Below are 26,206 nucleotides of genomic sequence, written 5' to 3' on the forward strand. Positions count from 1 at the left end.
TCAGTGGTTTGATTTCCAAACTGTTGGATTCTTTTATATTTTAAGATAACCAGCTTTACTTGGGTATTTTAGGTTCAAGGTAAGGACCCATCAGTAGAAGTCACACAGGACCTCATTGATGAATCAGAAGAAGAACGATTTGAAGAAATGCCTGAAACCAGTCATCTGATTGACCTGCCCACGTGTGAACTCAATAAACTTGAAGAGATTGCTGACTTGGTTACCTCAGTTCTCTCCTCACCTATCCGTAGGGAAAAGCTGGCTCTGGCCTTGGAAAATGAAGGCTATATTAAAAAACTACTGCAGCTTTTTCAAGCTTGTGAGAACCTAGAAAACACTGAAGGCTTACATCATTTGTATGAAATTATTAGAGGAATTTTATTCCTAAATAAGGCAACTCTTTTTGAGGTGATGTTTTCTGATGAGTGTATCATGGATGTTGTAGGATGCCTTGAATATGATCCTGCTTTGGCTCAGCCAAAAAGACATAGAGAATTCTTGACCAAAACTGCAAAGTTTAAAGAAGTTATACCAATTACAGACTCTGAACTAAGGCAAAAAATACATCAGACTTACAGGGTACAATATATTCAGGACATCATTTTACCTACACCATCTGTTTTTGAAGAGAATTTTCTTTCTACTCTCACGTCTTTTATTTTCTTCAACAAAGTTGAGATAGTCAGCATGTTGCAGGTAAGTAAAGTAATTCTTCTGTTTTGTTTTCAAATATTTAGCTCCCTTGTATTTCAAGCTGGTATTCAAAAATATTTCTTTTGTTTACTTTAAATGTTCTATCAAGCATAGATAACTTGACTATCTTAATTTATGAAGGAGAAAAGTTTTTTAACACTACCAACTTCCTTTTTTTTTTTTTTTTTTTTCCACGGCTTCGGGGATTGAACCCAGGGCCTGGTGCTTGCAAGGCAAGCCCTTTACTAACTGGACTATCTCCCCAGTCCACCAACTTACATTTTTAAGTGTTCTCTGATGCAGCTGTTTAAGTTTTTTGTATTTTTTAAATGGAGTTAGATTGTGAACAACAAAATTTATCATTTTAACTCTTTTTGCTTTTGTTTTTACAGTACTAGGGATTGAACCCAGGGGTACTTTACCACTGAGCTACATCCCCAGTATTTTTTATTATTTTTATTTTGAGAAAAGGTCTTGCTAAGTTGCCTGGTCTTGAAACTTGCAATCCTCCTGACTCAGCTTCCCAATAGCTGGGACCACCCCTTGCACATGCTAGGCAAGAACTCACTGGAACTGCATCCTAGTCCTGTGCAGCTTTTTTTTTTTAAATATCTTAAATTTTGAAAAACGCAGTTGTTCGGGGAGTGTGTATGAGTACGTGTGCTTAAAATTTCCCAAATAATTTAACTGTGCAACCAACAGTGACAAACTAATTTTCAGGAAATGATACTTCGGTTATTGGCTTTGCAAGATTTATTTTCTTTGTTTTCAGTTGTAAATAAGAGTTTATATCGTGTTTATCATGTTACTTCTTTATATCCTTATGTATAGCAAGTATGCATTTGAAGATTTTTACATTGATAGTAGAGTATATTCCGTTTCCTACATAATTGCCTTTGTCATTTCCTTATCAGTCACTAAGTTTATTGTGCAGATATTATATACTTTGTGTAGTAGTTCTCCAGATGTGGTCTGTGAACTCTGGAGATCCCTGAAACCCTTTCATACAAGTCCATGAGGTTTTTCCTTTTTCAGCTTCATGTTAATGTGTATTTTTTCATGCACGAAAGCCAAATCAGTGTTTCACAACAGATTGAATGCAAAGAAGAATCTAGTTGTCTTTTAAGCCAGACATTAAAGATATTTACAAAAATGTAAAAGAGCCATTCTCCTTTCTAAACTTTAAAAATTTAAATACTTTCAAAGGCTTCCACTGTAATTTTAGTTATGATAATTATCAATAAATGTAACCTACATAATAAAAACTTTTTGTGGCTCTCCATAATTTTTTAGTTTAAAGGAATCCTGAGAATTTCTGACTTTGTTTTAGCTATATGACTTTATGATATTTCCAGCCGGTATTCACCTTTGAGTTTTTTTGTTCTTCTCCTGTAATAAGTCTGATGGAGGTTAAACATACACATCAGGTTCTTTTATAAAACCTGTTTTGCTTTTTTAAACCATATTATACAATTCAGGATGCTATTTTGCTTATAGACAAAACAATTACCATCTCAGGAGATTGATTGCAGTCACTATATAGTTGATGTAAAGAACCTAATGTCGGAATCTCAAAATTAGTGACTGCTTTTGACTTCCAAAGGGTTTCCAAACCCTTAACAGTAAATCATCAAATGCTTTTTTTTTTTTTTTTTTAATTTTCTTGTTGTTGTTGTTAATGTTGTTGTAGATGGACGGAATACTTTTACTTATTTATTTTTATGTAGTGCTGAGGATTGAACCCACTGCCTCACACATGCTAGGCAAGTGCACTGCCACTGAGCTACAGCCCCACCCTCAAATGCTTTTTTTTTTTTTTTTAAAATGTGCAACTAATCTATAAATATTTGTAATACTTATTTGTCATCTTACATTTATTTTATGATAGTTTTGTAAAATTTATAATATAAATCAACTGTAACTTTAGAAAAAGAAAGTTTGCCAGATACCATGGCACAAAACCTATAATACCAGGTACTCAATAGGCAAAAGCAGGAGGATAACAAGTTTGAGGCTAGCCTCAGAAAGTTAGTGATAAAAAGTGGTTGGGGGCATAGCTCAGTAGTAGGATGTGCCTGTGTTCGATTGCCAATACTACAAAAATAAAAATAAATTTGAAAAAATAAAAAAAGAAAGTCTTATTCATTTCTGGTCCATGAGATTCATTTTCTGTAATACCCAAGTACTATGAACTACCTGTTTGATTTTATGACACTTCCAGCCAATATTTACCTTTCTATTATTGTTACTTTATTTTTAGTGTAAAATATACTCCAGATGATTCTTTTACAAACTATGAATTATTCAAACTGAGGGTTTTTTTTTTTTTTTTTATTCACCTATAATGAGTGTGAGGGAGGTTGAACATACACATTTATTAGGTTCCTTTCATAATACATAGGAGTTCAGGTCTTTTATCTATTATTCACAAATCAGTCATCTGTCACATGCTAACAGTGATGCTGAACTCTACTTTCAAAAATGTATGAAAAGACTGGGCACAGTGGCGCACACCTGTAATCCCAGCACCTTGGGAGGCTGAGGCAGGAGAATCGAGAGTTCAGAGTCAGCCTCAGCAAAAGTGAGGGCTAAACACTGTCTAAATAAAATACAAAAAGGTAAGGCTGGGAATGTGGCTCATGGATGAAGCGCTCCTGAGTTCAATCCCTGGTACCCCCAAAAAAAATATGAGAAGGAGAGTAATCAAGATTGTGGTCCACAGTCTCTGCACATTTCCTAAAGCCCAACTCAGGTTTCTTTGCAGAAATTTCTAGTTAGGTATTAGATGTTTCTAGACATCCTTCTGCCTTTTTAGTATGCATATCTGTGGCTTCGTAAGTGAGTATTAGTGCACTGTTGCTTGAATTCAATAAGGCAAGTGAAAAATGTACACGTTTTAGCTAACTGGACCAAAATAAGGTAGTGCAAAGGTTCAAATAAATAATAGCCTAAATTGGTTAATTAACAGAAATTACATGAAAACATAATGGCTCCTAGTATGCATGTGGACATTGTCTTAAGTCTTTACGATAGGAGCATTAAATTTTAATTAATCTGAATATTCTAGCTAACTGTAGATCAAAATCCCTGTTACCCAGAATGGAGAAATATACCTCAAACTTTCCCCAACCCCATGATACTGAGGATTGAACCCAGGGCCTGACATGCTTGGCAAATGCTCTACCACTGAGCTATGTCCCCAGGCCTTTTTATTTTAAGATGGACTTACTAAATTGCAAGTCTTTCTGGCCTTGAATTTGAGATTCTCCTTCCTCAACCTTAAGTAGCTGGTATTGTGTGAATCTCCTGCTGTGCTCAAAAGTGTTTTATAAATTAAATTCCTAAAAGCCAATAAAGTGAGATTATTTCCTTGCAGATAAGTACAGAATAACACCATTTTCACATCAGTAAGTTTTAATTTCTTTCCCTACTAGAAATGATAGAGGACAAAAATGTTAACATTTTGTTAACAAAATGATCTAAAGCCAACTATTGTCAGTTACTTGCATTTTCCAGTATTCCATAGGTAAGAGTTTAGCATAATGCAAACCCAGCAATTTCAGTGGTTTAGTTCTTTTTTTTTCACATATTATGTAGTTAATAAGGTTAAAGCAATGAGAAATTTCTACCTATTCAGTTACTAATTAAATATGTAAGATCTAGGAAATACTTTTAAAAAAATAGCCCTATTTGCTGTGATATGGTTCTTTTGTGTTGAAGACTTTTTGGGATTCAGTTGTAAGATTTAACATTAAATTGTCTTACTAGATTTGTCCCTTTCTAGCTTGTGTGTTTTGCTTTGGTTCCATTCTTAAGTTAGAACTGAGGAACCTATCCTGAAGTTTGTTAGGTATGACTTTATTTTGTCTTCTTATTTGGGAGACCTGAATTCTGAATCAGTCTCTGTTAGTAGCTGGCCTCAGATAACTCTACTTAGTCTCCTGAAATTTAAAATTGAACTAGGCAGTCTTTGAGTAATGACACGAAACTTGATCTAATTCTAACCTGTTGTGATTCTAAAAATGATGAATAAGATCTGTTTTATTTTGTCTACTTTTACATTATTGCAAAGAAGTTTGACTTAGACTTTTTTAAACATAACCCCTTTTTCCCACAGGTTTTTTTGTTTTATTTTGTTTTTGTTATTTTGGTTTTTTGGTGGGATTTTGTTACTGTTGTTTTGTTTTTGCTGTACTGGAATTGAACCCAGGGGCCGCTTAACACTGAGCTACATTCCCAGCCCTTTTTATTTTATTTTGAGAGAAGATTTTGCTGAGTTGCTCAGACTGGTGGCCTGTGTTCCTCCAGCCTCAACCACCACCACCAACACCTGGCCTCCCACAAGGTTTTGTTGTGTTACCTAGAAAAACAGCTACATACAATTGGAGTTATACAGTTGTGTTTTATTAAAATAAAAACTCTTAAAACCAAGTAGAAAAGAAAACGTTCTAAAGAGATTAGTTTAATTAGTTTGAGAAGCAAGTTCAGGAAAAAGCATTCCAACTATATGATGGGCTTTTAAGCTGTCAGTCATTTTAATATACATTGGAAGAGTTTATTTTCGTAGCTTAAAAAGTAATATCAATTATAATGCTGAAATCCATAGAAAATATACTAGGAATCAGAACGCATTCTTCCAACAAACTATAACACTTGAGATTGCTTCTGTGTATAATATTGTATGCAGTTCCAGCTGTCCACTCACAAGTATTGAGTCATATAAGAAGAATTTAATTGGCAAATTGCATTTGTCTAGAAGTTGGAACTTTTTTCCTATGAAAATATTCTGACAAAGTTAATGTTCAGAAAGGAAAGGATGAAGATTTAATTGGGAGAGATATAGGAAGATAAGAATTTATAAAAGTTGCGAATGGAGGTAAATATGTACTTATGTATTGAAATAAAAATATTGAGACCAGCCGGGCTCAGTGGTGCACACCAATAAAAAGGGCTGGGGATGTAGTTCACTGGTAAGGAACTCCTGAGTTCAATATCCCCACCCCCAGAAATAAATGTTGAGACCAGAAGTATTTGGAAAAAAGCGATTGAGGAACAAATGAAAGATTTCATAAACATTTGAGTTTCCTCAGAAGATGGATGATTCAGGCCACATTACATAAGGAATCAGTGAAATCAGTAAGAAAAGAAACACCTTTTGAGTCAGGCAAATGAAAGTTTTATCTTTAAATAGCACCCATTGATTGGTGGTTAGTGGGTGGGCACATTATACTTTCTATGATTTCCCCGCCCTGGTGCTCGGGATTGAACTCAGGGCTTCACACATTTGAGGCAAACATGCTAACTCTGGACTACATACATAGCCAGTCCTCCAGTGGTTTTCATTGATGAAAGCCAGCATATTTCAAAATGATGAGCCACAATAAGAAAAAATGCAGGTATTTGAAGTATATCCTTTTGTATTGTGTCTTGATTTTACTGTCAACTCTACATGTTATTTCTGTAAACATTTGTAAAACATACTACTTTAATTAAAACTAATGGAAACTGTATTTGAGAAGAAACTCTGAATATATAACTAAAGCTTAAAAGCAGCAACAATTTCAACAATTTTCTTTTAGCAGATTTTGAATAAATCTCCAAAGCAAATTTCTTTTCTTTTCTTTTTTTAATGGCAATACTGGGGCACTTTACCACTGAGCCACATTCCCAGCCTTTTTTTTCTCTATTATTTTGAGATAGAGTTTCACTAAATTGCTGAAAACTGGCTTGAACTTGCAGTCCTTCTGCCTCAACTTCCCAGATAGCTGGGTTTACAGGTGTGCACCATGGCACCTGGTTGAATTTCAATATTTATGTCTTTTTTTCTTCATAATTTCATACTCTGTGCTTATTATATAAAAGATAGTTAAGCAATAATAAATCAGTCCATATCCAGAATACAACCAGAAGTAGCATTTTAATTGTATCCCTGTGAACTTTAGACACAGATTTATGTTTTGGAAAAATACATACTCTGCTGTGTTTTTTTTTTTTTTTTTTTTTGTCCTTTTAAACAGTACATAGGGAAATTAATTCTTGTCTTTATACCTCAGAGTCATAAAAATGAAGTTACTGTAGTGATTTTTCATATAATTATATTCTTGGAGACCACAACATGTGAGACTCTACTCCAGTTACCTGTAGATTATTATATTTACTGAGTTCTTGTGTTTTAAATGGCTTTGTAATTCTACCTGCTTTTATGGGGAAGGGAGTGAGATACTGGGGACTGAACCCAGGAGTACTTTACCACTCATTCCTTTTTATTCTTTTGTTTTTTTTTTTTGTTTTGAGATAGGGTCCTATTAAATTGCCAAGGATAGCCTTGAACTTGAGATCCTCCTGGCTCAGCCTCCTGTATAGTCGGGATTATAGGCACACAGCACTGTCTTTGACTTGTTCTGTTTATAATCTACTATGAACTGACATGAGATTCTCAAACTTTTTTCTTTATTATTTTTATTGGTGATTATAACAGTGGGATTCATTGTCAGCATATTCATACATTTACATAACATTATTTGATCAGTTTCATTACTCAAAAACACTTTCCCACCTCCCTTGTTCCCTCCGCCTGGTCCCCTTCTTGTATTCTACCGGTCTCCTTTCTATTTTTCTGAGACTCCCCCTACCCCTTATTTCCTTTATTTCCTCTAGCATCCACATATGAGAAAAAAAAAAATATATATGACCTTTGACTTTCTGAGTTGGCTTATTTCACTTAATATGAATCTCCATCCATTTTCCTGCAAATGACATAATTTCATTCTTTTTTATGCCTGAATAAAACTCCATTGTGGATATATATCACATTTTCTTTATCCATTTATCTGTTGATTAACACCTAAGCTGATTCCATAATTTGACTATTATGAATTGCTGCTGTAAACATGGGTGCACACATGCACTGCTGTAGTATGCAGACTTTATGAATTTTGCTTAAATAAAGAGTAAATAGGCCCTGAAAGAGCGCTGGAGAATGTATCAAAGTGAGTTGCTGCCACACCTCTTAGACATTTCTTTTGTTGAGAGTTATTTTTTACAGTCAAGTGAGGTGTCTCACACCTGTAATCCCAGTGGCTCCAGAGACTGAAGCAGGAGGATCATGTGTTCATAATCAGCCCCAGCAACTTAGCAAGGGCCTAAACAACCTAGGGAGACCCTGTCTCTAAATAAAATACATATAAAAGGACTGAGTGGTTAAACATAAACACCCCTGGGTTCAATCATTGGTACCAAACAAAGTTCTTTATACTGAGATTTCTAGCTAAATTAAGATATTATTGAATGTATAACTAGAAATGAATGATATAGTCAGTTTTTGGAAAATTATAAATCTAATCTAAAATTTTAGGTTTCGTGAATGAAAATGCTGTTTACTTTTCATCAATTTTTATTATAGTTTGTGTGAATCATAAATGAATACATCTTCTGTTAATATTTCATAGTAATTCTTTTAATGCAGGAAGATGAGAAGTTTTTGTCTGAAGTTTTTGCACAATTAACAGATGAGGCTACAGATGATGATAAACGGCGTGAATTGGTAAGCTGTTCTTGAAATTTACATTCTTCAAGAGGACTTACCCTTTTGGCATGCATTGCTTTTAATCTTGAATTTGTTAAGAGTTTTGTTTGTTTTTTATAATTAGTATGGAATGAAAGATATGTATTAAGTTGAACTATATAATGATTATTCAAAGTTTCTGGAATTTTTTTTATATGTTTTATAAAACTTGAGATATTCTGATATGTTTTCCCCCCCAATAAGGGAATTTGAGTGCCTCATAAATCCCAAAATCAGATAAAGTGACTCATGTCAGAACTATAAACTCATATTTTTTGTAGTTATAGATATTTATAAATGCAGATTCTTTTCTTTTTAAACAAGAGGTATAAGAATGCTTCTTAAATATGGGAATGATGACTTGTCTTTTTGGAAATATTTTTTATTTTTTAATATATTTGCAAACTTTATAAGATACAAAATGTGTTGGGGGTGGGGGGAAATAGTGATTGCTGATTACCAGATGTTTGCCCCTTTTTCAAACATAATCAGGTTTTGGAATTTTTAGGAAGTCGTGAAAAATCAGTGACTTAAAGCTGTAAGTTATAATCTTTGTAGTTACATTTATTAGAAGCCTACCCAGGTTTCTCATTTGCAAAATTAGTGTTTTAAAACGTAGAATCTCTGATGTCCTTTCTACTTAAAATTATATCGTGTTTTTGAGGGCTCATTGGGAGCCCAGCAACAGTTTATTATAGGATGGTCTCTATTCAAATGACTTACTTGGTACTCTTCTACTATAATGTGTTTAGAGAGAATAGTGTTTGAGTAATAATACTTTTTAATGGAGTGTTAGTTTTCAGTATCTCTTTCAATGTAAGTTTTGGGAAGCCAGGATACTGTGAAAAGACAAGAGCCTTCAGAAGGATGAATTTCATTCTGTGGCAGATCACACTATAGCGTGCCCAAGTTTATTTTATGTTTATCAGCTTCTCACTTTAATTTTTAACATTACAGGTTAATTTTTTCAAGGAATTTTGTGCATTTTCTCAGACATTACAACCTCAAAACAGGGATGCATTTTTCAAAACTTTGGCAAAATTGGGAATTCTTCCTGCTCTTGAAATTGTAATGGTAATTATATGGTTTCTTTTCATGCTTTTGAAATTGTGACTTTGAAATTGATTTATATTATAGACAGGAAAGAATTTATTGTAGTAACGTATATTAAATTCTAGAGTTTGGTAAGACATACTGAATTCTATCATTTAGTTTTTATTCACCTGATAATGAATTACTGCAAGAATGATGTCAGTTCTCATATTTTTATTTAATTTATAATATTAATGTTATGATTTACATATGATAAATCTCTGAGTGAAGAAGAATCTCTTATGTTTTTGAAAGATCATTATATTTTCTGTAACAAGTGTGTTTCATAGAAGCCAATGGTTTTTTTGTTGTTGTTAGTTTTTTGTTTGTTTGTTTTAAATATCTTTTTTTTTTTTTTTTTTTAAGACCAGTGAGTGGTTGAGGGCAGACTGGCCCAAGGGGTCTAGTATTACAATATGGGTTTAGGGCATGGTTCTCAGAATTCATTTATGAGTTTACCCATTGGAGTTTACTGAAAGAAAAATTAACATGAGACTTCTTTTTTGGTGGTTCTAGGTATTGAATCCAGGGCTTTGTATATGCTAGGCAAGTGCTCTACCACTAAGATATATTGCCAGCCCTTATTTTTTATTTTGAGGCAGGGTCTTGCTAAGTTGCCCAGGGTGGTATCAAACATGTGATTGTCCTGCCTCTGCCTTCCACATATCTGGGATTATAGGCAAGCCCCACTGTGCCTGACTAAAATGAGAAATTTTTATTCATTTTGATTTGATAAGCAATCCATTATATATTAACAAACAAAATTTTCCCAAATCAGAATTGAGAAGCATGAACATCATTTGCCATGTTTTTGTTTTGTTCTAGTTTTTCTTTCTAATCCCTTTAATGTCTTAATGGTATTAGCTAGATTCTCATAGCTACTGCTCTATTTTAATTATTTTAAATATTTTCTTAGTTGTCAGTGGACCTTTATTTTATTTATATGCAGTACTGAGAATCAAATCCAGTACGTCACACATGCTAGGCAGACAACCCACAGCCCCTGCTGTATTTAATTTGTCAGGTCATGTAGCTTCTGGAAAATCCCACTGTATTTGTGATTAAGAATGAAAAAGACAAAATCTTTCTATTAATATTATGAAAATAGTTTTAATCTGTGCACTTCCTGAAAAGGATATTAGACCCCTCAAAAGGATTCCCTGAACCACACTTTAAGAACTCGGGGATTTTTTTCCACGGTCATTGCTTTTAGAAAAATAAGTTATGGGAAAGGGATAAAAATGCCCAAAAAGTGTTTCTGTTTGGCAAGCCATGGAAGATGGAATCAGTTGCTGAACAGTAATCCTATTAAGTATAGGACAAAAGACAGATTTTGAAAGACTTTGATGGAAGTATATTCAATTTTTTGTATATATTTTAAATAAATGCCCTCCCTGAAGTTTTGGTAGCATTTTTAAAGCATTACTTTATAATCTTATGCTGATTCTTATTTTTAAAAATCTGTGAATATTTCTTTGTGATGGTAAAAACCAGCAATGATTTATCAGTGAGCTGCCCCAGAATTATAATATTTATAAAAAGAAAGGAAGAAAATCATGGAGAAATTGTATATTTTGATTACAGATCAGTATCTTAATTCAACTTGAGAGATAATACATGGATTTGGAGTGGGGAAGGTAAATGCAAGAATAAAGTTTGTTAACAGTCTCTAATTAACCTAGCTTTCCTTTTATCAGGGCATGGATGATTTGCAAGTCAGATCAGCTGCTACAGATATATTTTCTTATCTAGTAGAGTTTAGTCCATCTATGGTTCGAGAATTTGTAATGCAAGAAGCCCAACAGAGTGATGATGTAAGTAATAATACTTGGGTTCTATGTGAATTACTTGTGGAATAGTGTTAATAAACTATTGTGAAAAAAAGCATAACTGTAATCTTAAATTTTAGAACAAAATATGTTTCTGATCAATTGTGACTTTGGCAAATTCAGAATATGTTGCAGTTTTTTATTATGAAGAAAAAACAGATACTCAACAAACCAGTATTGGCATAAAATATAATTAAATCAACTTTTTTTCTTTATTCCTACCCAGTACTAAGAATTGAATACAGGGCCATGGACATGGTAGGAAGGTGCTCTGCCACTGAACTATATCCCCAGTCCTCAAATCAGATTCTTAAATATTGATTTTTTTTTTTTTTTTTTTTTTAATTTGAAAAGCTAAAGAAATGGAATTTTGGATCCTTAGGATATTTGCAGGTCAGGTTCTTATGACTAAGAAATTGCTTTCATTTGTTCAGTTTTCTTCTAAAGTGGAAATGAAATTTTAATGAGACATATTCATTGTGTCTTCCCACTGCAACAAATTTTAAATTTTCCCCTTAAAACTATTTTATGGACAGAATGAACACATAACTGTAATTTGTTTTTTCTTTTAATATAAAATTATTTTAGTGTTAAATAGATGGTAATTGAAGTGTAACTATGCCCTTGAGGAAGGTTTTTGATTCCCAATTTTGATTAGTTCAGCTATCTAGTTAATTAGAGATTGCAGTTTTATATGTTTCTTGTTTAATCTTTCTTTTTAAGATCCCCCTACTCCCTATGGTGCTAGGGATAGATGTCAGGACCTCACACTTGCTAGGCATGTGCATTGCCATTGAGCCCATTCCCACAGCCCCAACCCTGGGTCTCTTAATGTCTGCTTAAATTTTACTTCCTATATTTTTAATACTTTTTGTTTGTTTGCTATACTGGGGATAGAACCCAGGGGTGGTTTATCACTGAGCTACATCCCCAGCACTTTTTATTTTATATATTAAAAATAAAATATACAGGGTCTCACTAAGTTACCAAGTCCTCAATAAGTTGCTGAGACTGGCCTTGTACTTGCAATATTAACTTCCTACCTTAGCCTCCCAAGTTGTTGGGATTATAGTAACGCGCCACATACCCAGTTCCAATTTTTTTAAAGGAATTTTATTTTAGAATCAGTTTGTTTTAATACTATATTTTAGGCATTAGAGAAATAATATTTAGTGTTAAGTAAATTTTAACTTTTTTTAAAAGTCAGATGATGCTAAATCTGATTTTAAATAAATACCTAGTTTATTTAATCATTTTATAATCTCACTGTTGATGTTTTTATCTTAGTAGCATTCTTTACAGAAGATAACTTTGAAATTAATGCTCCCGGACTGGGAATATTGTTCAGTAGTGGAGTGCTTACTTAGCATGTGCAAGATCCTGGGTTCTATCCCTAGTACTGGGGGGGTTGGGGAGGGAATAATTCAGCATGCCCAAAATTGCTGTTTTAAAAAAAGAAAAATCAATTAACATTCCCATTACTCCATCCTTAGTGGTGTGTATGATTAAAGGCATTCATCATAAAGTGACCATAAATCTTACTTAGACCATGATAATCCTAAACAATTAACTTTTAGAATTCTTAACTCTGAAAAATTGATTTGTTTTCATTGACAGTATTTCATTGTTTCATTTAATTGATGCATAAGCCTGGAGAAGAAATCGTTAAAGGCTCTTTTTCAGTTTCTTTCCTTTTTTTTTTTCTCTCCTTCCCTTTGAGACCGGTTCTCCCTGTGTTGCCCTGGCTGGTTGAATTCCTCAGCTTAATATCCACAACTTCCCCACCCCCTCCAACCTTCCAAATAGCCAGAGTGATAGGCCTATGCCACTGTACCTGGCTTCTCTTCTTCCTAAAATGATAGTCTTCAAGGTCTTTCATTTTTCTGAGTTTCTAAGACTTAACAATTTTATCATTTGAACTTTTCCTTAAAGTAATTGTTAGCCTAGAAGAAAGATATGCATAAAATTTTTTTAAATTTTTTTCAGGATTAAGGATTCTACATAACAAAGTTCTAATGTAGAACTTGAGGAAGTATTGTTATTTTCTTCAAATGTTAGAATAGGTTTAAGTATTAGAGATGTACACACACATATTTGTGGTAATCGTTCAACTTTATATGCATGGACTTTTTATTAAATTCTTAAGTGAATATTTAAAAAATAAGCCAAAAAATTTTCCATAACATCCATCAGTTTTTTTACTCTGCTACTTTAGTATAATCTTCCTGTTCTTGCTATTCTTTCTTTCTTCTCTTTTTTACTATATTCCTGGGACCTAAGATACACAAATGCTAATATTTTCTTTGTCTTAACAGAAAGTGTCAGAAAATTTTCATGTAAATTTGAAATGATTACCATTGGCTGATAATGACTGTATAATTACAAAATGTGTCAAAAGAATCAGTGAAAGAAAGCATGTTAAATTCTGATTCTCAGTGAGATGCAGCTCAGAAACTGGATAAGTTCAGAATTCTGTGCTTAAGTACCTCAAACTTTGTAATTACTTTGAGAATTATGATTTTGGGATTTAACCTGGGGTGCTTTACCACTAAGCTACCTCCCCAGCCCTTTTAATTTTAATTTTGAGACAGGGTCTTAATGTGTTGCTTAGGGCCTTGCTGGTTTGCTGAAACTGGCCTTGAACTTGTGATCCTCCTGCCTCCATCTCCCTAGTTCCTGGAATTATAGGCATACACCTCCATGCCCCCCGACCCCAGCTTGGGCAATATTCTTTTTGGGTTTTTTTTTAGATATACATTACAGAATATGTTTATTATATATTATAATAAATATATTATACATACATGGAGTATAACTTATTTTTGTGATTAAACATGATATGGTTGTGTATTCATATATGCACATAGGAAAGTTATGTCTAATTCATTCTTCTATCTTTTCTATTTCCACCTCCACTTCCCTTCATTCCCTTTTGTCTAATCCAGCAAACTATTATTCTCCCACCCACCCACCCACCCACCTTACTGTGACTTAGCATCTGCATAGCAGAGAGAATATTTGACCTTTTTTGGGGGGATTGGCTTATTTCACTTACTATGATAATTTCCATTCCATCCATTTACTGGCACATGCCATAATTTCATTTTTCTTTATGGCTAAGTAATGGTCCATTGTGTATATATACCACATTTTCTTCATTCATCTGTTGAAGGGCACCTAGACTGGTTCCATAGCATAGCTACAGTGAATTGAGCTGCTATAAACATTGATGTGGCAGCATCACTGTAGTATGGTGATTTTAAGTCCTTTGGGCTTATACTGAGGAGTGGGATAACTGAGTCAAATGGTGGTTTAATTCCAAGTTTTCTGAGGAATCTCCATACTGCTTTCCAGAGTGGTTGCAACAATTTGCAGTCCCACCAAAAATGTATGAGTGTGCCTTTTTACCCACATCCTTGCCAATATTTATTGTTGCTTGTATTCTTGATAATTGTCATTCTGACTAGAGAAGGAATCTCAGTGTGGTTTTAATTCGGGGCATTATTCTTAAGCCTGCTTAAAATGTACTTAAAGACCAAAAGTATTTGCTTCTAAGTAAGAATAGTTTCATGTTGGAATGAATGAAATCAACAGGGGCATCATTTCTTTTAAAACTTTGATTTAGAATTAAAACTTGAAATACTTCCCAGAAACTGGTTAAACTCACTTGAATATTGTTATTTTTTTAAGTGCCAAATAGTAGGTATGACATTGTGGGTCCTGTGGTCTCTGTCACAACTTATTTCAACCACATGGTAACATGAACTGGCCATTAACAGTTCGAAAATGAGTGTGTGTGGCTTTATTCTAATAAATGTAATTTTTTTATTATAAAGCAAGCAATCAGTGGAGTAGTTTTGTAGTTTGCTGATTCCTATGTTAGACCTCTTTCTCAGAATGCTGTAAGTAAATCATACTGGTATTTATAAACTCATAAATTGTAGATTATAATTACAGAATCTACAATGGCAATTTGAGAAAAGGAGCAAAAAAAAGGAAACCATGGGAGGCATTAATGGAAAGGAGTAATTGGGATCTTTAAGAGGGCATTCTCTAAAATACATTTCGGTGGTGCAGCATTGGAATTGATTTCACTATACTTCCTCCATCAAAGTCTAAGATCAAGTCATTGACATTAGAAGGCATTTTCCAGTAGTTTTTCCTAATTTTTCACTATCCTACTGAAACTTCTTGAGTATGAATTTTCTTGCCTGAGTGATGTGGTTGTTGGAGAAACAAGGAAAAGAAGTTAGATTTCTACTATAGCATTAATACTACCAAAGATATCTACCAGATACTGTTGTCTTTTGATATCTTTGGAAAATTGATTCCACGATACCCCCTCACCCTGCCCAGGGTGCCAAAATCAGTGAATGTTCAAGTTCTTATATGAAGTGACATAGTATTTACATGTATACTTTAAATCATCCCTAGATTACTCGTAATGTCTCAACCAGTATAAATGCCATGTAAGTAGTTAGCTGTATTGGTTTTAGGAAGTAATGGCAAGAAAAAAGTATGTACATGTTAATTGTAACTGCAGCTTTTTTTTAACAAATATTTTTTATCTGATATTTGTTAAATAGTTTGCAGAACCCATGAATAACAGCTCCTTACATGGCATTTATATCATTTTAGGTATTATAAAAGAGACTTGAGTATCTCATGATATTGTTAACTGTGGGGTTGGTGGTTTTTGAACCAGTTACCCACAGATATCATAGTAGGACCACTATTTGTGAGTGAATTTAGTCATGAATTATATTTGAATAACTTTGCTGAGACGGAGTACCTCAGGGATAGGACTATCTTGCTATTCCTTCTTTTTCTATGCAACTTAACCTCTAGATCTGTGGTTAATTTGAGTATTTAACAAGTTGCTTGTTACCTTGCAAAGCCCTGACTTCCAGCTATGGCTAGCTACATCTGAGATAGGCAGTGGAAGATTCCTTTCTTTGAGGGCTTTATATAGCTTTTATAGCCTGCTAGGTCCTATTGGTGTAAGTTCTCTAAAGGTGATCTTAGAGATTGAGTGATCACAAAGTTTACTTATTCTGAAGTTTGGCAGTTAAACTACCTCAACTATTTAGTAGGCTTCCAAATTATTTGTTCCTTATAGATTCAGAAGGTCTTATTTAAATATAATCCTTAAACCTGAAGATTTCCTTTTACCTGTTGACCTTGTACCCTTTCTCAAGTTACTGTCTTGAAAAAGTTCTAAAGAATGAGATCCTGTGGTGCTTATAAACTTTGTCCAGCAGAGAACTCTTATAGAAGATCTTTTTTAAAAGCAGTTCTTTTATCTCCTAAAAAAGATGTAGCTCTCTATAGCTGTTTCTATTGGCTTCACTATGAAATATATAAATGGTCTTTTTCTCTTTACAATTTATGGGACTCCCAGTGAACACAGTTCTCTTTTTATCTCTCTGCGTATAGATCAGCACAATTTTTGCCATTGGTACTTAAGAGTTTTGCAGGATTTGTGAGAGACTTATCTTTGAGAGAGAAGACAAATATGAATGTCAGGAGGACATTCATTCATTTCAATAAATGATCTGTACCTTAAGAAGTCTTTCTTTGCCACTGTGTTTTTATATAGGTATTACTTAAATCCATTATTTGTAAAAATGTTTGCCTAGTTTTATGTGGGTGAATTTATATAAGAGGATTACATATAATAGAACAGATTATTTGAGGTGCTAATTAACTGGTAGAGTCCAAATTGTATAAATCTTTTAACTAATGCATAAAAATTGTACATATTTATGGGATCTTTGTGTTTCAGTATGTGTACACATTGTGCAATTTGTATATGTGTGTGTGTGATAGTGGGGATCAAACCCAGCTCCTTGCTCATAATAAGCAAGCTGTTTACCTGAGTTACATCTCCAGCCCTGTGTAATATTTAAATCAGGGTAAACACATTTGCCATCCTAAACATTTATCATTTCTTTATAGCACATAGCTCTGAAAGCTATTTTGTAATTCCTCTTTGAAGAAATAGCACATCATTATTATGTACATTACATAACAATACTTGATAATAAACAACTACATTTATTATTTTAGAATGTACATCTACTTAATGTTAAAAAATCATTTTTTTGGCCTGCTGTCTTTGCCACCTGCTTCATCAAACTTTCACTTACTAGTGACTTCCTTTATTTTATGGCCTTAAAATGACTAGTGTTCATTTCCTTCATTTCTCATTTCTCTTTATTATTTTTTCTATACATGTGCAACTTTACATAAACATATTTATTCAAAGATTTAGTGTTTTTTCAAGTTTGTGACTTATTTAGCCAGGCATAGTGGTATGTGTTGGTAGTCCCAGCTACTTGGGAGACTGAGGCAAGAGGATTGCTTGAGCCCTGGTGTTGAAGACCAGCCTGGGAAACATGACAAGATCCTGTCTCTTTGGGGAAAAAAAAAAAAAAGAAAAAGAGAAAGAATATTAAAAAAAAAAAAAAAAAACTTACTGCAAAACAGTATGCCATGTTAGGGAGGTATCATCCTCATACATCTCTTTCTTGCTTCGTCTCTTGATTGCATCATTTCCTCTTATGCTTGATTTAATCTTATTTTATTCATTGTCGTTCAAGGAGCAGTAGGCCACACCATATGTTTATAAATATAGCCTGGGTTTGTGGCAAGCTATGCCATAGGTTTTTGTAACTACTCTTTGTGTTGTTTGAACAACAAAATAACCTAATAATGCTCTTTTGCTCCCTCAAATCCACTGAGCTAATCTAATGTCAAAACTTGCCTTTGACATACTAATCACTTTTTGTTCTGTTTTGCTTAGAATTTCTACTTTTGGGGCGGGGGGTCAGTATATTGATTATTTTCTTTTTTTATTGTAAACGGGATACATCTTGTTTCTCTGGTTGTACATGAAGTAGAGGCATACCATTTTTGTAATCATACATTTACATAGGGTAATGATGTTTGACTTGTTATTTTTCCTTTCCTCCACCCCTCTTTTTCCTCTATATAGTCCATCCTTCCTCCATTCTTGCCTCCCTCCCACCCCCATTATGTACCATCATCCGCTTATTAGCAAGTTCATTAGTCCTTTGGTTTTTTGGGATTGGCTTATCTCGCTTAGCATGATATTCTCCAACTTCATCCATTTGCCTGCAAATGCCATAATTTTATTCTTCTTTATGACTGAGTAATATTCCATTGTGTATATATACCACAGTTTCTTTATCCATTCATCTGTTGAAAGGCATCTAGGTTGGTTCCACAATCTGGCTATTGTGAATTGAGCAGCTATGAACATTGACGTGGCTGCCTCACTGTAGTATGCTGATTTTAAGTCCTTTGGGTATAGGCCAAGGAGTGGGATAACTGGGTCAAATGGTGGTTCCTTTCCAAGTTTTCTAAGGAGTCTCCATACTGCTTTCCAGAGTGGCTGCACTAATTTGCAGCCCCACCAGCAATGTATTAGTGTACCTTTTTCCCCACATCCTAGCCAACACCTAGAATTGCTACTTTTAAAGAAAATATATAGAATGCAAGGAAATTTTGTAATGCCAGTTGTTTTGTAACTCTTATATTAAAGCTAATATAATAAATCTACTTAACTAGATTATTATATAACAGATATAACACAATGTTCATCCATTTATCTCCTATAAAGAGTTGAGTGCTAGGTTATACTTCTTGTCTGTTGTTTTCAAATTGTTTTATTTAGTATTATACAATGTGTGATCTTACTTGTTTAATTAATCTCTAAATTTATGCCTCATTATCTAGAATAAGAATCTAATGTAGAACCTCTAATGAACAAAATCACTAGATTGTGTTTTATAGTTTCCTATAAGCTGGGGCATATTCTACTTTTTTTCTCTCTTTCTTTTAGAGTGGTTTTTTTTTTTTTTTTTTTTTTTTTTTTTTTTTTTTTTTTTTTTTAGTGTACCTAAAATATATTTGGTAGATAAAACAGCAAAGATCCATAAGAATAAAAAATTTGAACATCACATTCCATTTATGCTTGAAAAGCCAGTGTGGCCAGGTGCAGTGACACACACCTGTAATCCCAGTGGCTCGAGAGGTTGAGGCAGGAGGAACATGAGTTCAAAGCCAGTCTCAGCAAATAAGCAAGACCTTGAGCAACCCTGTTTCTAAATAAAATACAAAAGGCTGGGGATGTGGCTCAGTGGTTAAGTGCCCCTGGGTTCAATCTCCAGCACACACACACCCCAGAAAAAAGAAAGTAAAATAAAAGCGAGCGTGTATCTGGGCACAGTGACACATGACTATAATCCCAGGAGCCTGAAGCAGGAGAATCACAAATTCAAGGTCAGCCTGAGCAACTTAGCAGGACCCTGTCTCAAAATAAAATTTAGGGCTGGGGAGGTAGTTCAAAGGCATAATGTTCATGGGTTCAACCCCCAGTACTGAAAAAAAAAAAAGCCAATGTATTCTTGGGTACAATTTCCATTATGGCCATTAAATCTAAATTGTCCCTTGTGATGTTCAAATATTCTAAAATCATGATGAGACAGTTATCTTTCTGATTTTGTTTTTGTTTTTTTTTTTTTTTTATCTTTTTTTTATTATAAACAATTGGGATACATGTTTATGTTGTTTCTCTGTTTGTACATGGTGTAAAGGCATACCATTTGTGTAATCATAAATTTACATAGGGTAATGTTGTTTGATTCATTCTGTTATTTTTTCCCTTCACCACACCCCTCCCACCCCTCTTTTCCCTCTATACAGTCCTTCCTTCCTCCATTCTTGCCTCCCTCCCTAACCCTAACTCTAACCCTAACACTAACCCCTCCCACCCCCCATTATGTGTCATCATCCACTTATTAGCGATATCATTCGTCCTTTGGTTTTTTGAGATTGGCTTATCTCACTTAGCATGATATTCTCCAATTTCATCCATTTGCCTGCAAATGCCATAATTTTATCATTCTTTATAGCTAATATTCCATTGTATATATATACCACAGTTTTTTTGTGTGTGTGGCATCAAGTATATTGTAATATTTCATGAAATGACATGTTACATGACTTTAATACGATTACACTTCAGAAGTAATAGTATTTTGTTGAAAATACCACAGTTTCTTTATCCATTCATCAATTGAAGGACATCTAGGTTGGTTCCACAATCTGGCTCTTGTGAATTGAGCAGCTATGAACATTGATGTGGCTGTATCTCTGTAGTATGCTGATTTTAAGTCCTTTGGGTATAGGCCAAGGAGTGGGATAGCTGGGTGGAGTGGAATTTTTTCAGCATAGTGTTTTTAGAATTTTGAAACTCTTGTCTTGGTTTTTCTTTGTATGATTCTGATTTTGTTCTTTCGGTTGGTTTATTTGTCTTACATTCAAATGAGGTTTAACGTGAACATGTTTTCTTTCAGGATATTCTTCTTATTAATGTAGTAATTGAACAGATGATCTGTGATACTGATCCTGAGTTAGGAGGTGCAGTTCAGTTAATGGGACTTCTTCGTACTCTAATTGATCCAGAAAACATGCTGGCTACAACTAATGTAAGAAATTACTCTGATATTGAAAATTTTGACCTAGACAGTTTTACATGACTTTTTAATGAAATTTTGAGAAACAGTCAGTACCTTCATTTGTACATTTAGTATTCACAAAGCAGTGGTGTTCTTGTAGCAGTTCACTTGCAGCATATACAAGTTTATAATTGTTAAAATCTTACTAATCTGTTAACTTCATAAAAATTCATATGCAGCATTGTGAATATCCTTGAAACAACTACACCATGGTACTATAAAGTAGTAAATAAAAGGGTAAATTTTATATAGTTCTCTGACAATAGAAAGAAAAGAATGTATACTGAAGGACCTCTTTTTTTTTTTTTTCCTCTTTAATTTTGGCAGTACTAGAGATTGAACCCAGGGGCACTCCACCACTGAACTACATCCCCAGCCCTTTAAAATTAGAGAATACATGCATTACTTGAATCTTTACTAGTTTGTGGGCCCAGTTGTGTGAAAAATAGTGGCAAAAAGTCAAATGATAAATTGTAAACTTCAAGTTCTAAATTTTCATATTCTTGCATATTGACTTGATAAATTGATTCAGTAGTTGTGCAAATTTGGATAAGTATTGAAATCCAGATTTTAAGCAGCTTACCAATCACATGACATGATTGTTCATTTCTGTGTTTTTCCTTCTTTCTTTTTTATTTAAACCACAGATGTTCTACCAGTGAGCATAAATATCCCAGTTCTTTTATTGTTTGAGATAGGGTCTTACTCAGTTCCAAGGCTGGCCTCAAATTTGTGATTCCCTCTGGTTCAACCTCCCAAGTTATTGGGATTATTGTGGTGGCTCACGCCTGGCTTGTTTTTCTTCTTTTTTAAGTGGTTTTTTGTTGTTGTTTCCTTCAGAAACAGGTGACAGATAGGGCTTTTGTTTTTGTTTTTTGTTTTTTGTTTTCTTTTTTTGGTTTTGGATGATAGCTATTTTTAAAGAATTTTATACAACCAAATAACCAAACATATGAAAATAGCATAAACCTTAATAACCACTGCTGTCCATTTTCTGTTATATTCTTGGGAAAAGAATCAGAAAGCTGTGCAATAAGAAACAAGTGATCAGCAGTGGTTATTGTGGTATATGTCGTTCTCATGTGTTTGCTTATTTGGTTGTATTTTTCACCTCACATATTTAGCACTTATGTGTGGTAAGAACACTTAAAGTCTAACTTAAAGTGTGTTGTTTATATGTGGCCTGCACTAGTAATGCTTGAAGATGTTTTCTTAATTCTTAATTGTTTGTTTCAGAAAACTGAAAAAAGTGAATTTCTAAATTTCTTCTACAACCATTGTATGCATGTCCTTACAGCACCACTTTTAACTAATACTTCAGAAGACAAATGTGAAAAAGGTAGGTTCTCTTCTTTATCTGCTTATGACTTCTATTTGTAAAGAAGAGTAAAATAAATATTAAAACTAACATGCTGTTTACTTGGTGCTTTATGTGACAGGGAAATTACTACAGAAGTATTTATATTGCAGTAAAAACTCACGATTTTCCTTGTTTTTGAGTATCTGTGGAAGAAAATGTGGCAAAAAGTATTACTAAGAAAGAGAGATATAAACATTTTTCAAAAAGTTATTGTCCCCAGAGTTAGAGTAGCTATCTAGAGAGTTAATATCTGAACAGTGTATTGCCTGCATTAGAAATCTAAGGGTATGGCTGGCACAGTGACACAAGCCTGTAATTTCAGTGACTCAGAGGCTGAGGCACGAGGATCACAAATTCAAGGCCAGTCTCAGAATTTAGCAAGACCTCTCTTGGAACAAAAATGAAAAGGACTGGGTATGTAGCTCAGTGGTACAGTATCCCTGAGTTTAATTTCCAGGACACCCCAAAAAAAAAAAAAAAAAAAACTAAGAGAACTATCAATTCTGAAGAACAATTTGACATTGTAGTGAAAGCTTTCTTATTCTCTTATTTCACAATGTCAGGATAAGAAATTGATGATTAAAGGGTTAATCTGAAAGCAGATGATGATTAAAGCAGATAATGACTTCTTTTTTTTTTTTTTTTTGTACCAGGGATGAACCCAGGGGCACTTTACCACTGAGCTACATTCCCCAACCCCTTTTTTTAAACAAGATCTCACTAAGTTGCAGAGGCTATCCACCAGCTTGTAATCCTCCCATTTCAGCCTCCTGAGTCATTTGGATTACACTCATGCATCACTGCACCTGGCTCTTCAAACATTTTAATTTTTTTTAGTTGTAGAATCGAACCCAGTGCATCACATGTGCTAGGCAAGCACTCTACCACTGAGCCATAACCCCAGTCCATTCAAATATTTTAATTGAACCTGTAAATGTACAATCATATGCTAACATATAGGGGTAATGGGTTTTTCAGTATGCATTTTTATTGTATTCCCTATTACCTTTGTTACATAAATTACAACAGTAATAAGCTACAAATTCTGGTTTCAGTTTATTAAACTGAAGTGGAAATTGAAAGATATTTTAAAGCAGTCTGAATGCAGAATCCTGTTATGATTTTAAATATATCTCTTCAGGTATACATTTAATTGGCAGCAATTTTTTACTTGATCTCTACTATATCCAATTTAACTGTAGATATTCTAGCTATATTAAATTTCATCAATCTGCAGTATTTACTTACTTATTGGTACCAGGAATTGAACCCAGAGGTGCTTACCCACTGAGCCACATCCCCAGCCCTCTTTATTTTTATTTTTAGATTGGATCTCACTAAGTTCTTAGGGCATTGATAAGTGACTGCAGATGGCTTTGAACTTGCAGTCCTCCTGCCTCAGCCTCCCCAGGTGCTAAGATTACAGGTGTGCACCACTGCATCTGGCTATTTAAATTATATTATCATGCTGCTATAACATGCTAGCTTAAACAGAGGACTTAGATAAGTATACCGCTGAATTTGTGAAATCAGAAATTAGTAGCAACATCCAGGCTCTGTGACAATGCTTGGGAAGCTGAAGCAGGAGAACCAAAAGTTTGAGGCCAGCCTTAGCAACTTAGCAAGACCCTGTCTCAAAATTTTAAAAGACTGGGGATATGTCTCAGTGGTAAGTGCCTGAGTTCACTTTGCAGGACCAAAAATAAAAAAAGAAGTAAGTATGTGGGGGCATACTAGAGTATTAGAAATCAATTAGAAAGTCAATTAATGCAATTTTACAAAAGTAATAAAGTTGTAACAGAGGTACCCCCCTTATAATACCATAGATTTTTTTCTGATGATATTCCCTAGGGAATGTGTGTGCATATGCATAATTAGTATAAGAATGTTACTGTATTGTTTGTGGTAGGGAATTGAACAAAGTATGGTATATTCACGTAAAGGAATATCATATAGAGTTAAAATAATTGAAATGAATTTTGATGTATCAATTGAATAGTTCTCAAAAATATGAAGTTGAATGGTATAAAAACAAATCACAGAAGATTTTATAGATGATTCTATTTATATAAGTTAAAAATATGCAATTTTAATGTTCATTTTAAAATAAAACACTTCTAGCATACAGAAATAAAAAGATAATAAATTCTCATATGCTCTGTATTGGCTTTATAAAACTAACTTGCTAAACTTCTTTTCAGATTTTTTTCAATGAAAAAAGCCTTACAGATGTTTTTCATGTGCCCCTTCACATTTCATTCCCATTCTATCCTCACTCCCCCATTCCTCAAGGTATGCTGAATTTGGAGTGTATCACTCTTATATTTGCTTATGCTTTTTATATGTATAATATAGCATTGTTTTTCATATTACCAGATTTTATATAAATTTCTTCTTATATGTTATTCTTCATTTTTCCCTTTTATCTGATGCTATTTTTGAGATCTATTCATATTGATACTTCATTTCTTATTTATTTTCAAATAAATAGCATTTTAAGATCTTTGCACAGGTGCTGGGGTCGTAGCTCAGTGGTAGAGCGCTTGCCCCTCACCTGTGAGGCACTAGGTTTGATCCTCAGCACCACATAAAAATAAAGGTATTATGTCCATCTGCAACTAAAAAAAAAAAAACTTAAAAAAAAAATCTTTGCACAGTATTCTCTTGCATGAGTAGGCTATAATTTAGCTCTTCCATTACATTTGTTTCTAGCATTTTGCCATTGTAAAGAATGCTTCAGTATACATTTCTGTGCACTGTAATTTGCTTTCCTGTGCAAATGTACCTATATGTGATAGATATAGTATGTGTACCTGGAAAATGTCCTACTTTATTTATTTATTTTTTTAATTTTTTAAGCATATCATTGGGGCTAGGGTTGTAGCTCAGTGACAGAGCACTTGCCTAACACGTGCAAGGCACTGGGTTCGATTCTCGGCACTACATATAAATCAATAAAATGAAGGTTCATTGCCATCTTATGTGTGTGTATGTGTGTATAAAGCATATCATTAACATGTTATTCCAAAGTTTTATTAATATCTGTATTTTCTGTTTTTAAGTATGTGATCCAGTGACATATCCTGATTGTCAAATGATGAATGGGAGATAAAAGAAGATATATCAGTCAGTCTTATCTTTGGTTATGGTCTCACTTTTTTTTTTAATCAGAATACTTATCCTATGTTGTCTTTTAATAATTTCTTGTCTGCACCCAATTCTTTGAAAGATTGCATATAGATGTATACAACTGAACGGCAGCCAGCTCTTAATGATTCTTAAGAAGGTTAAAGGTGACTGACTGAAGATATGTTTTGTATATTATAAAGTACTAGGGAGGTATGAGATATTGTTACTAAAGTAGTTAATTGTGATTTTTTTTTTTATTAGATAATATAGTTGGAGCTAACAAAAACAACACAATTTGCCCTGGTAAGTGTAAATTCATATTTTATGAACTAATACAAATTATAACTTGTTTCTTACTCAGAGTGTAATGCATTTATGTAAGTTTAAGGAAAGCATATTTTCAACATAAAAAAAAATTAAAAAATAGGTTCACTTTTTTCTTTATTATAAAGAAGAAATTCCACTTGCTCCGACATGAAATATGGAAAAACCAGTGGGATTTGCTTCTGGTTTTTTCTGTAAATTTGCAGCTTGTTTTCTGATATTGTCTGTAAGTTGAGAATTTAGTTATTGTTTTTTAAATCCAATAAACTAAGACTAGTTAGTTAGAAACTAGACTTTATGGCAACCTTGTGCTTATTATCCATGAACCTAAGTCTAAACATTGTTACTTCTACTTAGAACATGTATAGTAGGTATGGTCTGTTAGTATTGAAGCTATATACTGTGTGCACCTAGCTTTGCATCTTTTCTACCAGGTTCATCAAAGTTTCTGTAGATCTGGGTGAGGGGTACATGCCTGTAATCTCAGCCACTTAGGAGGCTGAAACAAGAGTACCACAAGTTAAAGTCCAGTCTGGGCAATTTAGTGAGACTCTTTCTCTAATAACAACAATGTTGAGTGGGATCTGAGGATGTAGCTCAGTGGTAAAGTACTTAGTATACATGAGGTCCTGGATTCAGTCCCCAGTATACTGCAAAAAATAAAATTAAA

General features: G+C 33.7%; 1 protein-coding gene across 3 annotated transcripts in view; it reads left to right on the forward strand.

Annotated features, from left to right (window-relative positions):
* The window catches only part of Ppp4r3b (protein phosphatase 4 regulatory subunit 3B), a 65,423-nt gene that overhangs the window by 20,867 nt on the left and 18,350 nt on the right, over nt 1–26,206 (forward strand). For all 3 annotated transcript variants that reach the window (XM_047522385.1, XM_047522384.1, XM_047522383.1), the window contains exons 4-10: nt 73–696; nt 8,159–8,236; nt 9,215–9,331; nt 11,047–11,163; nt 20,562–20,693; nt 21,960–22,062; nt 25,474–25,515. In XM_047522385.1, coding sequence (XP_047378341.1) covers nt 73–696; nt 8,159–8,236; nt 9,215–9,331; nt 11,047–11,163; nt 20,562–20,693; nt 21,960–22,062; nt 25,474–25,515 — 1,213 coding nt within the window. The remainder of the gene's footprint in view (nt 1–72; nt 697–8,158; nt 8,237–9,214; nt 9,332–11,046; nt 11,164–20,561; nt 20,694–21,959; nt 22,063–25,473; nt 25,516–26,206) is intronic.

This window comes from Sciurus carolinensis, chromosome 13 (assembly GCF_902686445.1).
Source record: "Sciurus carolinensis chromosome 13, mSciCar1.2, whole genome shotgun sequence".
NCBI classification, from domain to species: Eukaryota; Metazoa; Chordata; class Mammalia; order Rodentia; family Sciuridae; genus Sciurus; species Sciurus carolinensis.